Source organism: Ahaetulla prasina, chromosome 1, assembly GCF_028640845.1.
Source record: "Ahaetulla prasina isolate Xishuangbanna chromosome 1, ASM2864084v1, whole genome shotgun sequence".
NCBI classification, from domain to species: domain Eukaryota; kingdom Metazoa; phylum Chordata; class Lepidosauria; order Squamata; family Colubridae; genus Ahaetulla; species Ahaetulla prasina.
The window spans coordinates 255993210-256010911 of NC_080539.1; the positions used below are offsets into that span (position 1 = coordinate 255993210).

Sequence of the window (17702 nt, forward strand, 5' to 3'; positions counted from 1 at the left end):
ATTTCAATCTGCTGAAAAAACGTGCATATGGATTGATTAGCCAAGAGCTGAGAGTCTTTCTACAGATTTACTTAATGCAGCCACTAGTTCTCAGGGTCCTGTGTATCATATCTGCAGTGCATGGTCAGACTTATTTGTATTGGAAGACAGAGATAAAAGAGGTGGTGTGTTTTATTTTAATGCAGTGCTGCTTAAGATTGTGCAACCCTTTGGATTTAATTGCCAAAAGATGCTTTAGATCTTATGGGAGTGTAAATGCTCCCATGCAGACCACCTTAAAGCAGCCAGGTGACATAGCTCTAATATTCCAGGAAAGGCCGCAGCTTCTTCAGCATGCTGCAAACAGTCAAGTGCTCCGTTTCTGCTCCAAAGCTCCAGTTGAAAATCAAAGTCAAAGTGCTATTTAGCTGTAATCACCTTCAGCCTACTAGTGTCTGGCATCTCTTGTCATGTACTTTTCAACTGACGTAGGCAGATGGGTCACTAGCAGAGGTGGGATTCACTTATCTTCCTTACCGGTTCGCAAATGTGAGCCTCTGCTCATGCGCACGGCCTTCTGCGCATGTGCAGTAGTGGCATATTACATCCGGGTGGGTGGGCGGAGCCTCGCGGGGTCACCGCTACCAGTTCACGCGATCCAGACAAAATTGGCTGAATCCCACCACTGGTCACTAGTGGCATAGCAAGCATAGTCGGAGTGGAATACATAGATCTGTGACACATGTATATAATGTGTACATATCACTTATAATGATCTGTGACACATGTATATAATGAGCCAGCAGTGTGCAGCAGCTGCCAAAAAAGCCAACACAGTTCTGGGCTGCATAAACAGAGGAATAGAATCAAGATCACATGAAGTGTTAATACCACTTTATAATGCCTTGGTAAGGCCACACTTGGAATATTGCATTCAGTTTTGGTCGCCACAATGTAAAAAAGATGTTGAGACTCTAGAAAGAGTGCAGAGAAGAGCAACAAAGATGATTAGGGGACTGGAGACTAAAACATATGAAGAATGGTTGCAGGAACTGGGTATGTCTAGTTTAATGAAAAGAAGGACTAGGGGAGACATGATAGCAGTGTTCCAATATCTCAGGGGTTGCCACAAAGAAGAGGGAGTCAAGCTATTCTCCAAAGCACCTGAGGGCAGGACAAGAAGCAATGGGTGGAAACTAATCAAGGAAAGAAGTAACTTAGAACTAAGGAGAAACTTTCTGACTGTTAGAACAATCAATAAGTGGAACAACTTGCCTGCAGAAGTTATAAATGCTCCAACACTGGAAATTTTTAAGAAAACGTTGGATAACCATTTTTTCTGAAATGGTGTAGAGTTTCCTGCCTGGGCAGGGGGTTGGACTAGAAGACCTCCAAGGTCCCTTCCAACTCTGTTATTATGTTATGTTATGTTATGAATATGATCTTACTATGGATGTGTCCTCTGCTAGCAAGAAAACCTGTGGGTAAAAGAAGAGATGGGGGGCCTTTTCCCAGTGATCTTATATAGTGAGCATTTGATTTGCAGATTGTGTTATTTCTTCTGCTCCAGTATCTGTCCCCGTCCTGATGAATCACACAGTGCAGAAGTTAACCACTGGAGGGGATGTCTCCCTGAGCCTCCACAAAACAGAAGGTATCAAAAACTCTTGCCTGCCTGCCTGCCTGCCTGCCTGAACTTGTTCTCTTCTTATCTTTACTATCTTTCTTCTCACTTTTTTTCTTCTGTTTGCTTCCGGACAATTATTTTCCCCCGGCTCTGATCAGTTAGGCTAGAATTTCATCAGACCTGGTTGTCCACAGTGGGCTGTAGGATACCAGCAGGCAAACAAGCCAATAAACAACTTTTGGGGTTCTTAGGGAAAATCTGTCAAGTTAATATTTGTCTCGGTAGAAAATCTCCACTGTTCAGCTCTATCCCCAACTCTCAGCCATCATCATCTGCAAATGCTGAAAATGTGCATGTTAAATTCAAAGAATGCTTAACATTCCTTTCTGTTAGAGAACTCAGTTTTATGTATGTTTGGGGGGAAAAAAACAATGCAGCAGATCAATTTTTATTTTATTTCTTAAATTTGTATGCTGCCCATCTCCCTTCACAAGGTGTCTCTGGGTGGCTTGCAAGTTATAAAAAAAGTAAAAAATTATCAAAATATTAAAATTACACAGATTAAATTATTATTAAAATCAGTATCTGCTGTTTGTTTGAAGCATTGATATGGCTGCCTAACGTAGGCAACATGATTCTGGAGAGCAAATACAAAAACATAAGAATCAATCAATATAAAAGAAAACAATAAGGACCATTAAAAACTAACCAAGGGAATAAAATAGCAATTAAAAATAAAATATATTAAAACCCATTTGATTGGGAACTCTTTGATTGGATCAGTTCATTCTGATCCACAAACCCAGAAAAAGAGGCATTGATGAAAATGGGAGGCATACAGAAAGGTACACATTTAATCTTAATGATACACCCTTTTAATCATCTATTTTCAATACTGTATCCAAGGAGAATTTTTTTATAAATAGAGGAAATAAATTAGGAATAAATTCATTCATACAACCAAAACAACTGAGACCAAATATAAATTCAATGTCGTCTCAAAAAAATATTTACCCAACCGCAAATAAATTGATATAGGCGGATTCTGTGAACTTTTCTTAATCAATCTCAATTAAATAACTATTAACCAATAATTCCATTTGTTTATTTACAAGACTTATATGTCTACCTGTCTCATACAGTGACTCTAGGAGGCTCACAACCATCTATAAAAACATGACTAAACTGTTAAATGGATACTGCAGAGTTATATCATGCAGAATGAGATCCAGTTCAGGCACCAGCCTAGAAATTGGGAGATTGTGAGTTTTAGTGTTGCCCTAGGCACAAAGCCAACTGGGTGACCATTCTGTCCCTCTTTAAGCCTTAGGAAGCAGGCAAAAGCAAACCTCTTCGGAAATCTTGCCAAGAAAACTGGAAGGATTTGTCTAGGCGCTCAACAGGAGCCAACACTATTTCAGAGACATAGCTGTGCATACGCATACACGTACTGTAGAATGTATTTTGATTTTTTTTAAAAAAATTTTTAAATTGGCCAAGTGTGATTGGACACACAAGGAATTTGTCTTGGTGCATATGCTCTCAGTGTACATAAAAGAAAAGATACCTTCATCAAGGTACGACACTTACAACACTTAATGATAGTCATAGGGTAGAAATTTAACACTTAATGATACACCACTTAATGATAGTCATAGGGTACAAATAAGCAATCAGGAAACAATCAATATCAGTATAAATCATGAGGATACAAGCAACAAAGTTGCAGTCATATGTGGAAGGAGATGGGTAATGGGAATGATGAGAAGATTAATAGTAGTGCAGATTAAGTAAATAGTTTGACAGTGTTGAGGGAATTATTTGTTTAGCAGAGTGATGGCGTTCAGGAAAAAACTGTTCTTGTGTCTAATTGTTCTGGTGTGCAGTGCCCTATAGCATAGTTTTGAGAGTAGGAGTTGAAACAGTTTGTGTCCAGAATGTGAGGGATCTGTAAATATTTTCACAGCCCTCTTTTTGATTCGTGGAGTATACAGGTCCTCAATGGAAGGCAGGTTGGTAGCCATTGTTTTTTCTGCAGTTCTAATTATCCTCTGAAGTCTGTGTCTGTCTTGTTGGGTTGCAGAACCCAACCAGATAGCTATAGAGATGCAGATGACAGACTCAATAATTCCTCTGTAGAATTGGATCAGCAGCTCCTTGGGCAGTTTGAGCTTTCTGAGTTGGCACAGAAAGAACATTCTTTGTTGTCCTTTTTTGATGACGTTTTTGATGTTAGCTGTCCATTTTAGATCTTGTGATATGGTAGAACCTAGAAATTTGAAGGTTTCTACTGTTGATACTGTGTTGTCAAGTATTGTGAGAGGTGGAAGTATGGAAAGGTTTCTCCTAAAGTCTACCACCATTTCTATGGTTCTGAGTGTGTTCAGTTCCAGATTGTTCCGGTTGCACCACAAGGCTAGTCGTTCAACCTCCCATCTGTATGCGGATTCATCATTGTCTCAAATGAGACCGATCACTGTTGTGTCATCTGCAAACTTCAATAGTTTAACAGAGGGATCGTTAGAGATGCAGTCATTGGTATACAGAGAGAAGTGGGGAGAGCACACAGCCTTTGGGGGGGGCTGTGCTAATTGTGCAGGTATCTGATGTTATTCTGCTTAGCTTCACCTGCTGCTTCCTGATTGTTAGGAAGCTTGTGATCCACTTACAAGTCTGTTCAGGTACCTGTAGCTGGTTTAGCTTAGTTAGAAGAGTGTCTGGAATGATGGTATTGAATGCTGAACTAAAGTCTACAAAGAGGATCCTTGTGTAGATCTTTGGGAGGATATTCTTATGATTACAGCATTAATATGTGCATAGGTAATGGCCAAAATAACTTGCTGAAATTACTGGTGGACAAAAAAATGAACAAGAAATGTTCATGAAAATGTGTGCTTTGGTATCCACTGAGTTTCACTGGATTCAGTTGGATTAAATGAATGAGCCGCAGTGGCGCAGTGGTTAGAGTACAGTACTGCAAGCTACTTCTGCTGATCACCGTCTGCCAGCAGTTTGGCAGATCGAATCCCACCAAACTCAAGGCTAACTCAGCCTTCCATCCTTCTGAGGTCGGTAAAATGAGGTCCCAGATTGTTGGGGACAATTATGATGACTCTGTAAACCGCTTAGAGAGGTCTGTAAAGCACTGTGAAGCGGTATATAAGTCTAAGTGCTAAGTCCTAAATGTTAACATGCCACAAGTCTCCTTTGTTTCAACATATTAGCAGAGATAATATCACACTCAGAAGACAAGTTGGTTGATCAATTCCTGTCATAATCAATGAACCAACACTTGATTGATCTGTAAAAGTACACCTGGCATCTTCAGGAAAAATGTTAAGAAGAAGAAAAAATAGGAGAGATAATACCTCTGGATATTTAGCTAATATCAAATGTATATTTGCATTGTTCTGACATATCAGCCTATGGCAGTGCATAATACAATAGTAAACAAAAAAATGTTAAATAACAACCCTTGATGTGAATTCAAACAGCATCTGATAAAACAATCAATAACATATATAAAATCCCCTCCAGTCATCATAAAAATTGTAAAAGTGCTTAACACTAAAAAGAAAATCCTTGATTATCCAACTAGCTTTTTAGAGTTCTCTTGAAATCCATGTTTCACAATATTGATACATTCCTTCAAATGAATTAGTTTTATGAACACTTCTAGGGGCCAAACATGATAATGTTTGGTAATTACATGTACTCCTCAACTTACAACAGTTCATTTAGGGGCCATTCAAAGTTACAATGGCACTGAAAAAAGTGTCTTATGACTGTTTTTCACACTTATGACCGTTGCAGCATCCCCATTGTCACATGATCAAAATTTAGACACTTGGCAACTGACTCATATTTATGACGGTTGCAGTGTCCCAGGGTCAGTTGATCCCCCCTTCTGACAAGCAAAGTCAATGGGGAAGTCAGATTCACTTAACAACTGCAGTGATTCACTTAAGAACTGTGCCAAGAAAAGTTGTAAAATGGGGAAAAATTCACCTAAGAAATGTTTCACTTAGCAACATAAATTTTTAGCACAATTGTGGTTGTAAGTTGAGAACTACTTGTATAATGAAGATTAGTTTTGAAATCGTGACTCCAGTCTTTTAAAGACCCAGTCCTACACCATAGCAGGGTATATTAGGTGCTGCCTTTTCTAAACTCTGCTGGTTTCCTCAGACAATTGTTTCTGTTCTCTCTTCCATAAACAGATGTGTCCCCTTCAGCAGCCCATGAAGACTCTGATTCTGATTATGAAGACTATGATTTCAGCAAGAAGCCCCCTGTGCCTCTCTCTAATTTCTATGGTGAGCAATCTCCCCACTTATATGCCCCTGAATGTTGTGTTGTTCCAAAGATTGAGGCAGTCTATGAGATCCTTCTTCTTCAGAACTCAGGCTTAACTTTCATTGTATGATGAAAAAGAACCAAGGAAGGATTTCTATTCAAATTGTACCAAGCTACAAGAAGTATTTTTCTTTCAAACCTGAAGGTGTTCCTTCTGGGTTTAGGAGGAAAGAAAGGCCTTATTTCCTGGCAATTATGCTGACTCTGTAAATTGCTTAGAGAGGTCTGTAAATCACTGTGAAGTGGTATATAAGTCTAAGTGCTAAGTCCTAAATGTTAACATGCCACAAGTCTCCTTTGTTTCAACATATTAGCAGAGATAATATCACACTCAGAAGACAAGTTGGTTGATCAATTCCTGTCATAATCAATGAACCAACACTTGATTGATCTGTAAAAGTACACCTGGCATCTTCAGGAAAAATGTTAAATAACAACCCTTGATGTGAATTCAAACAGCATCTGATAAAACAATCAATAACATATATAAAATCCCCTCCAGTCATCATAAAAATTGTAAAAGTGCTTAACACTAAAAAGAAAATCCTTGATTATCCAACTAGCTTTTTAGAGTTCTCTTGAAATCCATGTTTCACAATATTGATACATTCCTTCAAATGAATTAGTTTTATGAACACGTCTAGGGGCCTTGTAACTATCCATGATAATGTTTGGTAATTACATGTACTCCTCAACTTACAACAGTTCATTTAGTGGCCATTCAAAGTTACAATGGCACTGAAAAAAGTGTCTTATGACGGTTGCAATGTCCCAGGGTCAGTTGATCCCCCTTCTGACAAGCAAAGTCAATGGGGAAGCCAGATTCACTTAACAACCACGTAACTGACTTAACAACTGCAGTGATTCACTTAAGAACTGCAGTGATTCACTTAACAACCGTGTGACAGACTTAACAACTGCAGTGATTCACTTAACAACCATGTGACAGACTTAACAACTGCAGTGATTCACTTAACAACTGCAGTGATTCACTTAAGAACTGTGCCAAGAAAAGTTGTAAAATGGGGAAAAATTCACCTAAGAAATGTTTCGCTTAGCAACATAAATTTTAAGCTCAATTGTGGTTGTAAGTCGAGAACTACTTGTATAATGAAGATTAGTTTTGAAATCGTGACTCCAGTCTTTTAAAGACCCAGTCCTACACCATAGCAGGGTATGTTAGGTGCTGCCTTTTCTAAACTCTGCTGGTTTCCTCAGACAATTGTTTCTGTTCTCTCTTCCATAAACAGATGTGTCCCCTTCAGCAGCCCATGAAGACTCTGATTCTGATTATGAAGACTATGATTTCAGCAAGAAGCCCCCTGTGCCTCTCTCTAATTTCTATGGTGAGCAATCTCCCCACTTATATGCCCCTGAATGTTGTGTTGTTCCAAAGATTGAGGCAGTCTATGAGATCCTTCTTCTTCAGAACTCAGGCTTAACTTTCATTGTATGATGAAAAAGAACCAAGGAAGGATTTCTATTCAAATTGTACCAAGCTACAAGAAGTATTTTTCTTTCAAACCTGAAGGTGTTCCTTCTGGGTTTAGGAGGAAAGAAAGGCCTTATTTCCCAAAATAATTGCTTCTTCCCCAGACCTTTACTTGGGTGCACACAGTCAGAGCAAAACATGTAAAATGGCCTTATTTCCTGGCAATTATGCAACTGTCTTTAAGACACATTTCAGACATCAGTGAATAATGATGCAGACGTTATACCTAAAATAGAATAATTAGACATCTCCATTCTGAGATGACCCACTATTCCCAGTGCCAATTTGTGAGCATTCTGTCTGATAAGCAATCCATTACCCAAACAGTAAAACTTGCTGCAGAAGTGGCAATGTTTCATTAGATTCTGCTGCATGCATCAAAGTGTGCAGTTATTAAGGGAAATACCCAGCATGCCTTGCCGTCAACCATATAGAGTGACCAAAACTCTTAGTGGAATAGAGGATTTGATGGCTAGTCAGCATGATGAGCACCACAAACAGTTCTTCTATTTTTATTTATAGATAGCGAAACTGAAGGAGCATGACAAGACACTCCTTGCTGGCCACCAGATCTCTTTGTTCATCTGCTGATGTCAGGCCCAGCCCAAAGTGACCTAGAATCTGGACCTTGGTCCAGTCAAATTCAATTCTTTATTTATTTATTCACACTAAATAGACAGAATCTTGCCAGACTAAATCTATCCTAGTCTAACACTAATGGATGTACTCTAGAAGATTCTATGAAGAGAGCATCCTAAATCTCTTCCTTTTCTCTCCAATCCCACTCAGGCTGTGTTGTCCCTTGTCTTGTTCTCCTTATTGGAATGTGCTCCCTACTTTCTGGGAAATAGTCACTGCCTTGTAGACCATCACAACATCTCCCTTAGCAGACAAAATCCATTACATCTCTCCAGAAAAGGACAATTCTGATGGACCTGCGATACCTTGCAAATGCTGCAGATTGACAAGTGTTCTCAGAAACCTGATACACTATATTTAAAGATCAACAGCAGCCTGATGTTAAACAGGGTTTTAACTGTACAATCACAAGGCTTGGGCAATAGCTCATTTCCTGAAAGTGATAGTATCTCCCAGCTCTAAGACTTTTAAGGAAATAAGCAAGGGTGTGACAACCCAATTCAAGGTCTATTTCTAAGAGTTTAATGGACTATTGTTTCTTTTCACTATCAAGCAACTGGCGACCAAGTTTCACTACCCCACAATTTCCCCAAACTGACAATGCGCCAGGAGACCAAACGTCCAAAGGATTATCGACAACAGGGTGAGAGCTGATTTTTATCTTTTTGTACCATATCCAGTTCTTCTTGACTGTTACTATATCCAGATATCTTTCCACATTTTATACCCTCAAGGATGGATGAGGATCCATTGGTTGTTTTTCAGCACCGGGCCAGTTTAGCTAATTACAAATTCCTGGATTATTATTTTTTATTCTTTTTCCTTTTCTGTTGTACAAAGTGTTTGGTACGACAATATTTTTCCAATCCATAGCATCTTGGGATGGAACAATGATTTCAATCCCCTGTATTCGTCATTTCAAATGGGCAGAAGTGAAAAAAAAATCCTCATGGATTATCTTCAAATAGTGTCTGAGAGTTTGAGAAGTGAAAACAATAGCTGTGTAAAACTGTCTTTAAGACACATTTCAGACATCAGTGAATAATGATGCAGAAGTTATACCTAAAATACAATAATTAGACATCTCCATTCTGAGATGACCCACTATTCCCAGTGCCAATTTGTGAGCATTCTGTCTGATAAGCAATCCATTACCCAAACAGTAAAACTTGTTGCAGAAGTGGCAATGTTTCATTAGGTTTTGCTGCATGCATCAAAGTGTGCAGTTATTAAGGGAAATACCCAGCATGCCTTGCCTTCAACCATATAGAGTGACCAAAACTCTAAGTGGAATAGAGGATTTGATGGCTAGTCAGCATGATGAGCACCACAAACAGTTCTTCTATTTTTATTTATAGATAGCGAAACTGAAGGAGCATGACAAGACACTCCTTGCTGGCCACCAGATCTCTTTGTTCATCTGCTGATGTCAGGCCCAGCCCAAAGTGACCTAGAATCTGGACCTTGGTCCAGTCAAATTCAATTCTTTATTTATTTATTCACACTAAATATCCAGAATCTTGCCAGACTAAATCTATCCTAGTCTAACACTAATGGATGTACTCTAGAAGATTCTATGAAGAGAGCATCCTAAATCTCTTCCTTTTCTCTCCAATCCCACTCCAGGCTGTGTTGTCCCTTGTCTTGTTCTCCTTATTGGAATGTGCTCCTACTTTCTGGGAAATAGTCACTGCCTTGTAGACCATCACAACATCTCCTTAGCAGACAAAATCCATTACATCTCCAGAAAAGGACAATTCTGATGGACCTGCGATACCTTGCAAATGCTGCAGATTGACAAGTGTTCTCAGAAACCTGATACACTATATTTAAAGATCAACAGCAGCCTGATGTTAAACAGGGTTTTAACTGTACAATCACAAGGCTTGGGCAATAGCTCATTTCCTGAAAGTGATAATATCTCCCAGCTCTAAGACTTTTAAGGAAATACCCAGCATGCCTTGCCGTCAACCATATAGAGTGACCAAAACTCTAAGTGGAATAGAGGATTTGATGGCTAGTCAGCATGATGAGCACCACAAACAGTTCTTCTATTTTTATTTATAGATAGCGAAACTGAAGGAGCATGACAAGACACTCCTTGCTGGCCACCAGATCTCTTTGTTCATCTGCTGATGTCAGGCCCAGCCCAAAGTGACCTAGAATCTGGACCTTGGTCCAGTCAAATTCAATTCTTTATTTATTTATTCACACTAAATATCCAGAATCTTGCCAGACTAAATCTATCCTAGTCTAACACTAATGGATGTACTCTAGAAGATTCTATGAAGAGAGCATCCTAAATCTCTTCCTTTTCTCTCCAATCCCACTCCAGGCTGTGTTGTCCCTTGTCTTGTTCTCCTTATTGGAATGTGCTCCCTACTTTCTGGGAAATAGTCACTGCCTTGTAGACCATCACAACATCTCCCTTAGCAGACAAAATCCATTACATCTCTCCAGAAAAGGACAATTCTGATGGACCTGCGATACCTTGCAAATGCTGCAGATTGACAAGTGTTCTCAGAAACCTGATACACTATATTTAAAGATCAACAGCAGCCTGATGTTAAACAGGGTTTTAACTGTACAATCACAAGGCTTGGGCAATAGCTCATTTCCTGAAAGTGATAATATCTCCCAGCTCTAAGACTTTTAAGGAAATAAGCAAGGGTGTGACAACCCAATTCAAGGTCTATTTCTAAGAGTTTAATGGACTATTGCTTCTTTTCACTATCAAGCAACTGGCGACCAAGTTTCACTACCCCAATTTCCCATTTTAACCATATTGTCTGAAACTGAAACTGCAATCTACACAGTCCAAACATGTATCTGAAAGACACAAGTCTGGGAATGTTAATACGGGTTTCCCCATCTCCTACCTGTTGTCTAGCACATCATTTCCAAATAAAATCCTCATGGATTATCTTCAAATAGTGTCTGAGAGTTTGAGAAGTGAAAACAATAGCTGTGTAAAACTGTCTTTAGCAGCTCATCAGATTGATCAGATTGGTTCAGATTTTGATATAACATTTGAGAGAATCTATGCTGTGGTGTTATTATTACCTTATACCAGTGGTGAAATCTGAACCAGTTTGCAACCGGTTTGCTGGCCGTGCATGCACTCTGTGCGCCGAGTGTGCTCTGCATGCACACATGTGCAGTGTGTGCCAAACACATGCTGTGCACACGCATGCGCAGTATGTGCCAAAATGAGCTTGGGAAGATAAGTAGAACAGCGAGGGGGGATCAGCTGTGCCATGTGATTTAGATTCACTAGAAAGCAGGATTTCTTGCTTTCTAGCAATTTTAAATCCCGCGGCACAGCTGATCATTGGAAATACCGATTTGGAGGAACCAGTAGCTTTTTTTTACTACCGGTTCACTCGAACCGGTAGTTTTTATTATTAGCCTTATATTGTTATCTGTGTTTCCGAGTCTTTTCCGTTCAGATACATTAAGACACTGGAGCTCACCCAATTTCCCATTTTAACCATATTGTCTGAAACTGAAACTGCAATCTACACAGTCCAAACATGTATCTGAAAGACACAAGTCTGGGAATGTTAATACGGGTTTCCCCATCTCCTACCTGTTGTCTAGCACATCATTTCCAAATAAAATCAGATCTCACATGCAATACTTGAAGGATTTAGGGACAATTTTTAAAAGAAAACAATAGCTGTGTAAAACTGTCTTTAGCAGCTCATCAGATTGATCAGATTGGTTCAGATTTTGATATAACATTTGAGAGAATCTATGCTGTGGTGTTATTATTACCTTATACCAGTGGTGAAATCTGAACCAGTTTGCAACCGGTTTGCTGGCCGTGCATGCACTCTGTGCGCCGAGTGTGCTCTGCATGCACACATGTGCAGTGTGTGCCAAACACATGCTGTGCACACGCATGCGCAGTACGTGCCAAAAGGAGGCTTGGGAAGGTAAGTAGAACAGCGGGGATCAGCTGTGCCACGTGATTTAGATTCACTAGAAAGCAGGATTTCTTGCTTTCAAGCAATTTTAAACCCCGCGGCACAGCTGATCATTGGAAATACCGATTTGGAGGAACCAGTAGCTTTTTTTTACTACCGGTTCACTCGAACCGGTAGTTTTTATTATTAGCCTTATATTGTTATCTGTGTTTCCGAGTCTTTTCCATTCAGATACATTAAGACACTGGAGCTCACCCAATTTCCCCAAACTGACAATGCGCCAGGAGACCAAACGTCCAAAGGATTATCGACAACAGGGTGAGAGCTGATTTTTATCTTTTTGTACCATATCCAGTTCTTCTTGACTGTTACTATATCCAGATATCTTTCCACATTTTATACCCTCAAGGATGGATGAGGATCCATTGGTTGTTTTTCAGCACCGGGCCAGTTTAGCTAATTACAAATTCCTGGATTATTATTTTTTATTATTTTTCCTTCTCTGCTGTACAAAGTGTTTGGTACGACAATATTTTCCCAATCCGTAGCACCTTGGGATGGAACAATGATTTCAATCCCCTGTATTTGTCATTTCAAATGGGCAGAAGTGAAAAAAAAATCCTCATGGATTATCTTCAAATAGGGTCTGAGAGTTTGAGAAGTGAAAACAATAGCTGTGTAAAACTGTCTTTAGCAGCTCATCAGATCGATCAGATTGGTTCAGATTCTGATATAACATTTGAGAGAATCTATGCTGTGGTGTTATTATTACCTTATACCAGTGGTGAAATCTGAACCAGTTTGCAACCGGTTTGCTGGCCGTGCATGCGCTCTGTGCGCCGAGTGTGCTCTGCATGCACACATGTGCAGTGTGTGCCAAACACATGCTGCCTGCATGTGCATATGCAGTGCACACCAAACACATGCTGCGCACGCATGCACAGTGTGCACCAAACACATGCTGTGCACACGCATGCGCAGTACGTGCCAAAAGGAGGCTTGGGAAGGTAAGTAGAACAGCGAGGGGGGATCAGCTGTGCCACGTGATTCAGATTCACTAGAAAGCAGGATTTCTTGCTTTCTAGCAATTTTAAATCCCGCGGCACAGCTGATCATTGGAAATACCAATTTGGAGGAACCGGTAGCTTTTTTTTACTACCGGTTCACCCGAATCAGTAGCTTTTATTATTAGCCTTATATTGTTATCTGTGTTTTCGAGTCTTTTCCATTCAGATACATTAAGACACTGGAGCTCACCCAATTTCCCAGCTTTTAACCATATTGTCTGAAACTGCGGTCTACACAGTCCAAACATGTATCTGAAAGACACAAGTCTGGGAATGTAAATACGGGTTTCCCCATCTCCTACCTGTTGTCAAGCACATCATTTCCAAATAAAATCAGATCTCACATGCAATACTTGAAGGATTTAGGGACAATTTTTTAAAAAAAACAAGCTTCCAAAGATTGCTAAAGCCCCTGACTTCATTATTTGGGATTTCAGGTTTATTGGGGAGGAGGAAATGATTTTTCAATTTTAACTATGAATGAATAATCTGAGCCATGGAGGTGCTAGCAACTGTTTTGTCAAGAGAAGAGATATAAAGGCAAATAACAAGCTAAACAGATACTGGCTTTCTTTTTTTATAGACAAGTAGCAGAAATCGTTGTATGTGTATTATTGGGAGGCCCCACCCCCTCCATTTTTATGTCCCCGGAACAATAATCAGTCCTTATTCTCTTGCTATTGAGTATAGTCAGGCTTCATTTAGCTGATTTGCCCCATCAAATAAAATCCTCATTTGATGAAATAAGTATTAGAAGTTAGACGTAGCTATCAATAGATACTAATCATGATGACTATCTATTTGCATCAATATCTAAGGAAGTATACCTCTCAATAGAAATTGCCAAGGGGATGAATGTGCAACAGCCTTCTTGAAGTTAGAGCCCTCCCAGTGTTTGGGACTTCAGCTGCCATGTAGGATTGAAATGATGGAAAATGAAATCCAATATATCAGGTGAAAACCAGTTTGGGACAAGGGTGTAAAGGAACACAAATAAATTAAAAACTGCCCCTTCCACACGCACTTACGGGCTATGCTGATTCAGGAGTGTCATTACACTCCTATATTCCCACGTGACTATTATTTTTGGGCAAGCCTCTACAATGATAATGAACTTCTGGCTCAGTGCTCCAAATAAAGTGTTCATGTTCTCTGAACTGGAGTTTACTTATGGGAACTCCTACTTCTTCTTGCCTCATGGATCCTGAATTTTTCCCCTCCCCCCTGAAATCAAGGGACAGTATCTCTTTGCTGCTCATATTCTACTCTCTCAGATGTATCTGAGAAGCTCTTTTTGTAGCTCTTCCCATACAACCATCATTGTTTTCCTTGCTATCAAATAAACGGGCTCTAGTGAAGAATGCTGGTCAGATCACAGGTTGTTGTTGTTGGGTTGTTGCTGTTGCTTTTGCAATCTTCTATTAACCAGCTGGAGGAACATTGGTCAAAATCATAGAGTTCTTTAGCAGCCAGTGGGCAGCTCTAATAAGACATTGCATGGGTGCTTCAGAAGGGCAAAAATTATAGCTCTGTGATTCCATTCAAAGACTTGTGTTTTTTCCAACAGATCCTATGGACAGTGACAGCACCTCTTCTGAAGATGCAGACTGGTATGAGAACATCCACAAACCACAGCAACACATGGCGCAACAAGGAGATGAACCTTCCTTTGCAGGTGAAGAACGGGTGTCCTAAAAGCAGGTGCATAGCCTTTAATTAGTCAATTAGTGTATTGTTCATCAAACACTCTCTTTGTTTCTATCTAGTTGTTTTCCAGATTTTTGCACAGCATAGAAGCTCTAAACTGGGTGATTTTTTTCTATATATTAAAAACAGACAAAATCTATTGCTGTCATCCTCATGTAAGCATATGTCTTTCATGTTGCTATAGCCACAGATGGGTGAAATATCTTTTAAAGCAGGGGTCTCCAACCCTGGCAACTTTAAGACTTGTGGACTTCAATTCCCAGAGCTTTGTTGGCTGAGGAACTCTGGGAGTCCACAAGACTTAAAAGTTGCCAAGATTGGAGACCCCTGCTTTAAAGCAGCTTTGCCTTTCTGTTTCCCTCCAGATATGTTGGGGCTAGAATGCCTAGAATTCTAGTTCAATGGGAAAGGCTGTTCAGGAAGGGCATTCATCTCTCATATCAATATTTTTCTTCCATTCATGCCAAAAGATTACTTGGCTAGATAATTAGGTCACCAGATTTCTCAGCTGATCTCCTAATCCTTTTCTTCTGTGACACTGCCTTTCATTTCTTGGATCCTGAGCTGATCATTCTTCTCATGTTTTTGCTTCAGGCTTAACAGTTTTTGCCAAACTTTGGTCAAACGGCTTGATTGGCTCTGAAAATGATTCATCGGACAGCAGTGAACATCATAACATGTGATCCTAAGGACCTGGGCTGCTGGAGGGAGACAGCTTCATGCTTGGCCTCTCCTACAAAAAAATGGCCAAGGTTGGCAACAATAACCTGAGAACTGAGAGAGACAATTTTCCACATTTTCAGCCTTGAGGATTCAGCGTTGAAGAAATAGACCAGAGGATTTCAGGATCTTCAGCAGCTGCAAACGCACATCAATGACCATTTCCCTCCCTTGTTCAATGAGAAAGATGCCACCTTTATAAAGACACATATTTCTATCCTGCCCTACCATGGGAGAACTTTGTGGGGGATTAGGATTAGCACTGAGCTCTGGATTTGATTTCCCTCATTTGATTTTGTTTTGTCACACAGTGAGGTGCCATCAAACCAAGATGCAACTTCAAAATACTCACATCACCTTGTTAGGATGTTGCTGCCACCTTTTCAGGTCCTCTCTTCTAGGAACCAAGAGGCCAGTTTTGTTTTTGAGGAAATTGTTAGCTTTAAGACCTGAGACTGGTTAGAGATTTTTGGGGTAGCAATGGGATTCTCTCATGGATGAAATCAGATGCCAATGCTGCTTCTCTTGAAGAAAGTTTGGCTGTCTCTTAAAAGATTCTGAAAGGAAGGTCTAGGTTTTTATATTGAAGCCCTGGAGTAGCTACGCTATGAAATGCCAAATGTGTGGCAGAAACTGTCAGCCATTCAAAGTTTGTGCATATGTGCATGCACATACAGTATGCACTGCCTTGTATAAAATATTTACTATATTTGGGCTGGTATCTTCCCACAGTTTCCAATGTTCTAATCACACACACCCCAAAAAAAAAACCAAGAAGAAGAAGAAGGGAAAGATTAAGGAAATTTATATTTAAGTACCTCATAGCTATCAATGAAGAAGATCTAGGATGTTTCCAAATCGGGTTTGGGCATCTGTGAGAGAGGCAGAGCAAGTGTGTCACTAGGTTTCCCAGTTTATAAAATTGTAAGGAAGAGATGCAGACACAACTCGCCTATGTTTCCCCACCTCTTGTTCTACTAAGGAGACAACACTGGTTGTTTAGGCCATTTCTTTCTATTTTTATCCTCTCCACTTGGAAATGTCCAAAGTGACCCATCAAACAAAACTAGGGTGACCATGTATCATTTACAAAATTTAGAAAACCACTAAATGACAGCAAGGAGACAAGAGTTTTATGTTTCTTTGCTGCCATTTTAGTGTCATATGGATTATTGCAGACAAAATGTAATTTGTCTGGCTGCAGCCAATATCTTATCTGCTATGTAACCTTTGCCGTTATGGCTTGGAAAGGATGGTTTATGATTTGATGTACTGCAAGAACGTCTCTGTTTCCCCCAGAATAAGACATCCCCTGATAATAGGCTCAATTGGGCTTTTGAATGCATGGCAATAAGGCCAAGCGCTTATTTCAGGGTTCAAAAAAATATAAGTCAGAGTCTTATTTTCAGGGGAGCCTACCTTGTTTAATTCAGTAAGCCATATTTAGACCAATTACGACTTGGCATGCCATGCCAAAGTAATTATAGTAAGGAAAACTTTCTTTTTTTGTGTACAGGAAATGAGTAGTGAAGTTCAGCCCCTCCATAGCAAGATCGTTGTTTTCCTCTGGGATGTGTGTAGCTCTGGGATTTCATGAGCTGGAAGTAGGACAAAACACTGTTCAAAAAGCATTTGTTTGAATGTCAAGCGTGAAGCCTCTCAAAACAGAGTAAGGTGCACAGTTGCTAGAACAGGAAGACTCTAACAATATAAGCATAATATATATCTAAAGGAAACTGTATGTAGTCTTATTAGTCATTCTCAGGGTATGAGCAGGGTTGCTGCATTTGTGTAATTATCTGACAAGAGAGAAAGCTTTGCCTTTTTTTTTTAATGTCCTTTGCAGATTTTGCAAGTGGAGAAGACACTGAGACCTCAAATAGAACACTGCAATATGATTGGCGCATGGATTCATTCTATTTGCTCATCCCTAATTACATACTTCCTGATCCCACTCTAGCTTTTTTCTTTATCATGAAGCGTGCTTTTCTTCATTGGACTGATCTGAACACCCCCAGAATACGATGCATGTTGCTTATGCACTATAAAGTTGGCATTGACTTTTAGCAACAACATAGGCAAATTTTCGTCATGATGATCTCTCGCTAATCTGTTGCTTCAGGTCTTCCACCAGTGTAGCCATCCCCACTATAACTAAATTCATCCACATTACTGCTAGTCATTCT

General features: G+C 39.8%; 1 protein-coding gene across 1 annotated transcript in view; it reads left to right on the plus strand.

Moving 5' to 3' along the window:
- The window catches only part of CD6 (CD6 molecule), a 49316-nt gene extending 33837 nt beyond the window's left edge, over positions 1–15479 (plus strand). Inside the window, exons 6-12 of the mRNA XM_058158152.1 lie at positions 1550–1633; positions 5827–5922; positions 7213–7308; positions 8647–8736; positions 12254–12340; positions 14657–14764; positions 15391–15479. Of these exons, the coding sequence (XP_058014135.1) occupies positions 1550–1633; positions 5827–5922; positions 7213–7308; positions 8647–8736; positions 12254–12340; positions 14657–14764; positions 15391–15479 (650 nt within the window). The remainder of the gene's footprint in view (positions 1–1549; positions 1634–5826; positions 5923–7212; positions 7309–8646; positions 8737–12253; positions 12341–14656; positions 14765–15390) is intronic.
- The last annotated feature ends 2223 nt before the right edge of the window (positions 15480–17702 follow it).